At 43.2% G+C, this 9,891-nt stretch overlaps 1 protein-coding gene across 5 annotated transcripts in view; it reads left to right on the forward strand.

Annotated features, from left to right (window-relative positions):
* Positions 1–9,891, forward strand: part of LOC111861391 (aquaporin AQPAe.a) — a 61,617-nt gene that overhangs the window by 44,945 nt on the left and 6,781 nt on the right. For all 5 annotated transcript variants that reach the window (XM_023845921.1, XM_023845919.2, XM_023845922.2 and 2 more), the window contains exon 2: positions 6,090–6,298. In XM_023845921.1, coding sequence (XP_023701689.1) covers positions 6,090–6,298 — 209 coding nt within the window. The remainder of the gene's footprint in view (positions 1–6,089; positions 6,299–9,891) is intronic.

The raw sequence follows: 9,891 nt of genomic DNA on the forward strand, positions 1-9,891 counted from the left end.
TTCCCGATGAGGTGGATTTTTTTTTCAATCGAACTAATCCTTACAGCCGCACTATGGCCCTGGGGTCGACTCAGCTTCTAACAGAAATGAGTACCAGGAATGCTCTTGGAATATTCTTGGGGGTAAAGGGCAGCCGGCACGTTAGGCTGACAACCTCCCCGCCATCTGTGAGCCGATTGTCTAGAAAATNGGTACAAGGAGGTCCCCTTATTTATTAAATATGTGGCCTTTAGTCCACAAGCCAACTATACCAACCGAACGACCGCCGCTTGTTAGCGAAGTTAGTGCCAACTTTAGCCGACAGAGGGTGTCGCATGGTCAGCGCATCGGGATTCCCACGGCCGTTAATCTAGGTTTTGTAGACCGCAGGGCTGTGTATATAACCAGGGAATTCATCGCCGATATAGAACAAAATTAAGATTTGTAGACAACTTATTAGGATTTATTGTATGAACAGATGACATAGCAGATTCTGTTCACTAATACGTCTTGCGTATCACTTACCGGATTTAGGTAAACATTTACTATAAGAAACTTAAACAGAGCTGGCCGAAGAATTTGATTTAATTCGTGACCGTCACACATTGCTCTTCTTTTGCATGACACTGACGCGTAGCCTTATCAGATCATTAACAAATACCTGTTGTGCTAATAAATGTAACACGACGTCAAGTACAGTTTAATTAAAATCCATAAATGTACTTGGAATATTTTCGATAGGTAAATCGTTATAAGCCGGTCACGGTAGCCGGGCGGTCTAAGGCATGCACTGTCTTCGCTTGCTCGGAAGCCGGGATCGTGGGTTCGAATCCCACTCAGGGCATGGATTTTTGTGTGCGTTTTTTCTGTGTTTGTGTACAGGTAGAGGCCTTGCGACGAGCTGATAACCCGCCCAAGGAGTCCTACCGTATGTGTAAGATCGAGAAAAAACCGAAGTGAACGGAGTTCATGGAGGTAGGCCTAGGCCCACTGGGGCTGTAGTGCCAAGGAAAAAAAAAATACGTACCCAAACAAAAAAATATTATCAGCATTCACAGGATAGACACGATTCTCAAAAACAAAAGACTTCTCGCTTGTTTCGTTCGTGTAACCTGTTAACGCTTGAGAGTTTGTTGCTACGTTAATTCGAAATGTGGTAAATTAACAGTTGTCATGCCGCCATCAGTGTCCGCGTTGTCTAAGGCATGAACCGTCTTCGCTTGCTTGAACTCTGGGATCGAGGATTCGAANGTACAGGGATACCTTTACTTACTTTTACTTTACAAAACTAACTAGCTCAATGCAGCAATCATAAGTTGACCGTCGTTCAGATAATCAGGGAATTTTCTGCCTTTTGTGCAACCTGACTGTCCGAGAGCCCGCTACTGGACGATATCCCGAACCAGATTAATCCAATTTGCATTCTCAGATCCATCTGATTGCCTGAGTGTTAAGTTACATGCATTTCTTACACGTCCTTCGGGTGCTAAACATCCTAAAAGGAAGAATAATTGAACTCGGTACAGTTTACCACGCCTATCTGTTGTATTTATTAGCACTGTCAAGAATCGATTAGTAATAATTCGTTGATAATCCTGTTACTTAGCACCACTGATTGAATGTTTAAAGTAGGTAAGGTAAAGTTGTCCCTGTGCTTAACTACTTAAGCGCTATGCTAGGTAGGCCTACAGTACAGCAAATCGCATGGAAACATGGAAATCTCGTATCTGTGGTTTGAAGGCCGAAACAGAACTCCTATTTTGCGTGATGATCGAAAGAAGATGTCTCGATATCTTCTTCAAGAGTCACTCGAAGAACAAAACATGACTACACGACATAAAACTTCTCGTTAAGATCTGAACACCTTATTTCAATCATTTATCGATATCCTTACGTTGAATATTTGTGAGCCGAGGTAGTGTAGTCGGTATAGCGACTGCCTACGGGCTGGACGACTGAGGGGTCGGAGTTCGAGTCCCGGTAGGGTCAAGAGGTTTCTCTTCTCCACATCGTCCAGACCGGCTCTGAGGCCCACCCGGCCTCCTATACAATGGGTACCGGGGGCTCCTTCTCCGGTGGTAAAGCGGCAGGGGCGTGAAGCTGACCACTCACCTCTAGCTAGTGCCGAGGTCAAGAAAATATAGATCTCTACATCCACTTTCCCATAAGCCTTCATGGCGTAGTGTTTAACTAGTTAAGTACAGGAACAACATTTTATGTTGAATATTTAATAATCTAAATGAACACCGTCATCATCATTGGCAAAACAGTCCTCTTTGAGTCAGCCTTCCTTACAAGATTCTGGCGGATTTGATCCGTTTTTCACTTCTTTGGATTTCGCAACAATAATTCTGTACAGAGCAAGGTCGTCAGCTTTGTGTTCGACCACCCAATTTGGAGGACCAGGTCCCCGAATTTATGTCTCCCAGTGACAGGATGGCCCAGGTACGGGGTTCCCTTTTCGTCTCCTTCTACCACTCGCAGGTTTACGGTGGAGGCAGAGTCCGCATTAAGAAGCTAACAGTCGCTCAGCTAATTACAATATTCTCTGCCCTTTATGGAATCAGAGGGGTTTTGTGTGTTCACAAGAACCTGCCAACAGCCCCTATTCTGAGTTACATAAATCCTGTCCGTAACTTCTCAATTTATTCTTGTAAGACCAAGGCGAGTCTTGACACCGGGTTTACATCCTTTGCTGATCATCTGAACACTGAAAGTAAGATTTACTTTTTCGGATAAATCTGCCATGAATAACCTTAAAAAGGTAAAATTGTCTCTGTACCTAGCTAATTAAGCACTACGCCGTGATGATGTATGCGAGAGTGCATGTATAGGACCACGTATTTTTGATCTCGGCACTAGTTGGAGGTGAGTGGTCAGCTTGACGCTCGCGCTGCTTTACCCCCGGGGAAGACCACCTGATACCCACTTGCTATGAGGCTGGGTGAACCCCACAGCCCGTCTGGTTGCTGTGGAGAGAAGAAAAATCTCGCCTTTACCAGGTCTCGAACTCCGACCCCTCCGCCGTCCAGCCCGTAGCTGATCGCTATACCGACTGCGCTATATGGGATCCCATGAAGGTTCAAAAGTTATTTATGGGCTAATGGGCTAAATTATACCATAAACCTACCGCTCTGCATAAAGAAGGTTGTAAGAACCCGGAGTAGCTCGATCAGTACAGTGACTAGCCACGGGATGGACAGTCGGGGTTCGATACCAGGGAGAGGAAGGGATTTTTATTTTCTCCTCCATGTCCACACCGGATCTGGGTTCCACCAAGCCTCTAATTAAACGGAAACCTGGGGTTTCTCTCTGAGGATAATGCGAAGCTGACCACTCACCTCCATGCAGCACCGAGGGGGAACCTACCCCCGCTCCCTCATACGCCTTCATGGGATGACAAATTAATTAATTAAGGTTATAAAGAGGTTTCGAAGGGTTAAAATGATGATCTCTTCTTCCACGCGTTACACATTAATGCCATGTATGAAGCTACATTTTTTCCAAGGCGAGGGGCGCAAGTTCTCAAAGGGTGAGAGGGGCGGAGGTAGCCAGAAAGTAAACTATAAAACTATTTGCACTGACAACAATACAGTCTTCAGCATAGAAGATCATGTTTAAATGCTTTTTATTTTGGGTAATAATATTTGATATATTTTTTCATAAATTTCGATTTCTTCCCCAAAATTCCAGGGAGGGGGGAGACGCCCTACAGGGCGCCTATACGTGTTGCATCTACAGTTAAATTTTACACCGTTTTTAGGGCGTCCGGTATATATCTATATTTTACCGATCGGTTTATAAATATATTTTTCGTTACTCCGGCTGCGTCTATTCTCTGCACAGCGTCTGGCCACTTATTTCTGTAGTGCAACTGGTCCTCTTGTCAGCAAGACACAGAGCACCTTCAGGAAGCGAATCAGATGGCCTCCAGATATGGGGGTAGGTGCGAACATTCCGCGTTCAGCCTTTTGGCTGGGGGACGCAGCTATTGTCAGCGCACGCCCCCAAAAAAAAAAAGCTAGCATGTGACGAACTGTGTCACAAGGAGCACTAAGACTTGGACGGACGCGACGTAAACCAAGACATAGGTTTGAAACTTGGTCTCTCACTCTAAGAGGGGGAAGCAAGTGGGGTATGTTTCTAGAGGCAAATATTTGTACCTTACAAAGTGGAAGTACAAGGAGAAATTGCAAAAGTAAATAACGAGAGGCTTTATAAATTGTGCCCTTCACCATATACGAGTATTACTGGGGTGATCAAATCAAGGACGGTTGGATGGGCTCGACATGNCCTTCCAGGCGCACTATGGTCCTGGGACCGACTCAGCCTCTAACAGAAATGAGTATCGGGAATTTTCCTGGGGGATAAAGGGCGGGCGGCGCGTAAGGCTGACAACCTTACCGCCATCTGTGAGCCGATTGTCTATATGATGAGGGAGCCTCAACGTCTCACAAACCTATGGACCTCCACGGCCTGTTACAGGGATAAATTTACCTTATATGTGCATTATCTCGCTAAGTATTTATCGGGTAGAAACTGTCTTCATGAAACAGTACAACGTTGTTTTCTGTTCTTTGCAATATTTGCATAAAATTCGTCGATTTCTTGAAAATTATTGGCATAACAGTGCCTATTAGGTGTATGGTGCGTTGTCGGAAGCATTGTCGAACTTACTGCCATTGTTCTACCATCTAGCTGATGTTCGGTTGACTTAAAACTAATTCCTTAGAGGAACAGATGTCATGGCGCAGGGGGGGGGCATTTGTCAGTTCTCGCTGTTATTGTAATCTATGGCTGCCACTCGTAGTTTATTATGCCTGTTCCTTAGTGAAAAGTTAACCTGTTATGTCCTGCGAAAATAATACGTGCCACTGTGTACACACACATAACTTCACCACAGCACAAATTGTGTTGCGTGGTGACATAACTTACTGGCTAGAGCACAGTTCTCTTTGAGAAGCTAGTATTTTCTTCACAGCACATTATGGAAACCGGAGGTTCATTACCGTGTCCACAACAGCCCACCATTGGTCCCTAACCTGAGCCAGATTAATCAGTCTACAACCTCCTACGTGACTTCAAAGATCTACTTGAACATTATCCTCTTATTATTTATATTATTTTCTGTGTGTGCTACATGCCTAACCCATCTCATCTTCCTTGACATGGATTATACTTTAGTGTGCAGTTACAAGGGAAAGAATGAGAAACAATGGCGTATGTGACACACAATTACCTGAAAGGAAGTCAAAAATAAAATTCCCCGGGTTAGAGGTTTAATTTTGTCCTGATGTTTTCGTGGTTATCCTCATTTCATCTACGAGAATTCTGAGATTGTACATCAAAACAGACCACGACTCTTTCCTACCACAACAATTAGATTCATCATTCGATATTTCAACTCATACACTCGAAAAGGCGTCGTTATACAATCCAAGAATGCATAAAATATTATATTTTGTATATAAGTATTACTTTTATACTTAAAGATTAAAACCAATAACAAAGTTTCCGGCGAACAGGACGCAGCTTAAGAGTCTGGGTACCTTCTCATATAAATTTCCCCACACCCATATCGAACCCAAGGCCTTCCGTAAGAAAAGTCTTGTCTCTAGGCCACCAGGCTCCCTTAATATATACAGTTACACTTTTAGACATAGTCAACTTAATGCGCAGTAGATTTGGTCAACTCCATTAACAAAGAAGTAGCGTGTGGATTAGACGATCAGGATATCTGAGTCATCTTCTTTGGTTACGGTGCGTCGTCCTAATCCCCATCATCGCGTTGCTTGTACAGACATAACACAAATCTCATGCTTCCTGCAACTCGCAATCCGGCGGTCACAACAAAACAGTGGACTATACGTACACATATACCGTCTGAGCGAGCAGTGGATTTACCTTAGAGGCTTTGGTGTTTATATACGTGGCCTCTTGAGCGGTAAGGAGTAGCTGTATATACAGTCTGACAGCTTTTATAAGCATACGTCAACTGTTAGGAATCAAAGGTTCGTGAAGCCTCCATCTGCGTTCATTAGTCAGATCCGTAGACGCACTCGTACTCTGCAGGTGTCTCCATGACATCGGAACCATTGCACTGTTCGCAGGCTTAAAGCGGCTGATGGGGGTAGACGATTCACTGTTCGGGCCCCATTCGCGGGCCCAGGTTCTGCAGATGGCCTTAGCAGAGCTCGTCGGAACCGGCATGCTCATCTTCCTGGGGTGCATGGGAACCGTCGTCGGCATGTCGCACAGCCCACATCCCCATCTTCTAGTTGCCCTCGCATTTGGTCTCGCTGTTATGATCTGCATTCAGGTAAGCGAACATCTTGTATAGCACCAGACATTTTGACACCTTCTCTCTACAGCATCACTAACGCTACGGACAAGGCCTTTCTTGAGTCGTTTATAGCTGTAGAATCATCATCGCTGGCGAAACAGTTCTTTTTGAACCACAGCCTTCCTTAATACATAAGACAATCCGTTTTTCACTTCTTCAGATTACGCAACAATAATGTTTTTACAATACAAGGTCATCAGCCTTGCGTCCAACGCACAACCTAGAGGACAATATGCCTGTATGTATGTCCCCCAGTGAGAGGATGGCCCAGTTATACTCCCAGGCACGGGGTTCTCTTTTCGTCGCCTTCTACGACTTGCAGGGTTACGGCGAAAGTACACGTATTCTAACACGTCTCCATCTGGGGGAGTTATTGAATAGGTGGTGGAATTCCCTGTTTTAGCCCAGGCGGTTAGGCGCTGGCTTCTTACCTCGGAGAATAACGCTAGTGACACACACGGCGGATTTTTCCGTGGCGGAGAGTTTACCGTCGCCGCCGTTCCAACAGTAGCCCACTGAAGTAAATTAGAGCTTATACATTAGACGGAAAAAAAAAACGATCGGTCAATTTGCCGTCAGCGGTAGCTGTGCTGCCGTCGGGTGCCACTGTACGCTGACGGAAGTTTTACCGTCGGGGTCTTTAAAAAACAGAAACCTTCAAGTACTGGCGTACGTGACTAAATGCACGTTTACACACATGGCTGTTTTTCTCCCGCTTAGTTAATTGCTCAGTGTGAGTTGAACTGAACTTCGTGTTCACAGTTTTCAATCAATATTATATTCGTATCAATAATAGTTTTTAGTGAACATGAGCGAGATTATTGATAATGAAATTCTAATTTCGTTAATACAAGAGAGGCCTGTTTTGTGGGATAAAACCCTCGAAATTTTCAAGGATAGAAACGCTACCAGAAACGCTTGGCATGAAGCTTGCCTTGGATTTCGAAGCGACTTCGATCAGTTGGAAGAAAGAGAGAGAAATGATTTTGGTAAGTCCATATTTTCTCACATATAAGTACTAGAAAGTGTAGGGGTCGTAAAAAAGTTCTTACTCGCATTGCCATTCATTTGTTTTTAAATTTAGACAACCATGGTAGGCTACTATTTTCATTTGTAAAATCAGGGCCGCCGCGTGATGGTGGAAAGGTTTTGCCTTGATGAAAAATTATGACAAGAAAAAAGTTTTAAGAATTTATTTTTAATTTATTAGCATATTTACAATCTACTCTAAACAGCAACAGAATAAATAAGTAAATGGTTGTAAATGGTAAGTAAATGTAAGTAAATGGTATCTTTCAACCGGCCATGCAGTCCATCAAAGGAAGTCATCGACATTCTGAAGTAATTGAAGAATTTCGTTTCATCCTGCCTCAATTCTTCAAACAACGTGTAGAAAGCTCCAACTTCCTCTTTTCTTTCATTTATTTGATGAACCCAAATTAGTCGATTTTTTCTTCTCCTTTTCATTCGACGACGGATTAACAATAACGCTAGAAGTTGCTTTCTGTTCATTTCAACCTACACTAATTTGAATAACACAACTGATGTGTTATGATCTGAAGATGAAACTACACTGCCTATACCTACCAGCTTACTCGTACGACGGTGACGGAAATTTTTCCGCCCTGTGTGTAAACTCTCGATTTCTTTGAGCGGCGACGGTAAACTCTCCGCCACGGAAAAATCCGCCGTGTGTGTCACTAGCGTTACGGTTCAGGCTTGGGTGACTGGACGAAGTGACACTGGAGCAGCGTTCTCTCCAAGTTTCTTATATTTCTCCCTGCTAATCGTCATTCCACCATTGCTCCATACACATCTTATCACCGTCGCCTGAGCTGTGAGATAGTCCTGACCAGGCAGCACATTATCACATCCTCGGCCTTTAAATTTGGGGCATCATCTCTGACCCGTTAAGTGACCGGCTAAGAAATAAGCGAGCTGATCTTATAATATCAGAAAATAACTGCAGTTAATAATGTGGTTTTCAAGGTATCACGCCGTGTAGTCAGGTAGATGGGGACCAATGTTTGGTAGTACATACTGCATGAAGATAGAAGCAAGCCGTTTCTTCGAATTCTTAGCACTCACCTACCAGACTACAGAGCATCATAACCCACAAAACAACACGAATCTTCGTCGCAGTGGAAACCTCATATAATAATATCTTACATTGCAGTATCCTGAGCCAAACGATTGCAGTCTACATGTCCGAAATCCCAGTTATTATAGATCTATTTAATATGGCCTATTCCTATCAGTTTGTTAGAATGGTTTTCCAAGTGGACTCCTCGCCCAAAGTTCTGCTTATATTTCTGATGCCCTCCGCAAGTGCTAGTTTATCTAATCATAACAATATTTATGCGCTGTGTAGGTCAACGGATTATCCTAAACATCCTCGTTTAATTTCCTCAGAATCTCTGTTACATCATTTTTGAAAGTCCATATATTACCTCCCCTGGACATTTTTTCTCAAATACTCACTATTTAAGAGCAAGAGACATAATTTTGCACCAATATAAAACAGCCGGTAAAATTATAACGTAATTGGTAGTAGAACCTGAGAGTTCAACGCGGCTAATACTAAAGCCCGCTGTTGAACACGATTCACTTCCTTAACACCTCTCTTAATATTATCCTATCAATACTTTCTGTCTTTACAATATTCTGTATAAGTTCTTTGTTCTATTCTAGCAACATGACCAGTCTATCGTGACCTTCGTAATTTCGCTGTCTTAGTAAATCTACGTCACCTGTGTTAGAACACATTAAGTCCCACGTTTTGGAGAACTAAATATCTTAAATTTTCCTATCTACTTCATCCCTCACAGGTCCAAATGTGTTCTTTACGATCTGTTTTCAAACGCTTGTAAGTTATGTTCTTCCCCTAACATCCAAGTTTTAATTTTACATATGCCTAATGTAACCTAATGTACTACAGAGGTGGTAGATTCCGAACTAATTTCTCATAGAGTTTATTGTTCCGATGTTAACAGTCCCTTTTCCAAGTAGGCGTTCTTGAAATCTGGCATATTGTCAAACGGTCCATTAAAAGATTACGGCACAATAAAAGTAAACCTGACGTTGCAAATGTGGGTCATGGTATTTCCAGTAAACATACACTTAAATCATTGACTCGGTGTCCCGCTACATAAGTCAAGGGACACGTTTTATCCCTGTTGTCACACGAGTCAAACTGTTCTAAAATAATTACAAAACGAATTTCCAGCGAGAAAGTTGACTCATACGGTAACACTTCTTATTTCTATTCGGGACGTGCCCTCTTCGAATCTCGGTCAGGACGCCGAATATCACGACCAATATTTTTCGTGATTTTCTCCAGCACGTCTAGGTAAATACCAGGATTTTTTTATTGCCTAGTGGGGTGGGATTAGCAAATTGTACATGGATCAGAAAGTTACAGTACGGCTGGACAGAGGGGAGACAGGAAGTGTGCAGATTGGAAGAGGAGTTCGACAAGGATGCTGTTTATCACCAATTCTGTTCAACTTGTACAGCGAATGCCTTACCAAGGAAGCTCTGGATGGGCTCGGAGACTTCAAAGTAGGAGG

This window comes from Cryptotermes secundus, unplaced genomic scaffold, assembly GCF_002891405.2.
Source record: "Cryptotermes secundus unplaced genomic scaffold, Csec_1.0 scaffold289, whole genome shotgun sequence".
NCBI classification, from domain to species: domain Eukaryota; kingdom Metazoa; phylum Arthropoda; class Insecta; order Blattodea; family Kalotermitidae; genus Cryptotermes; species Cryptotermes secundus.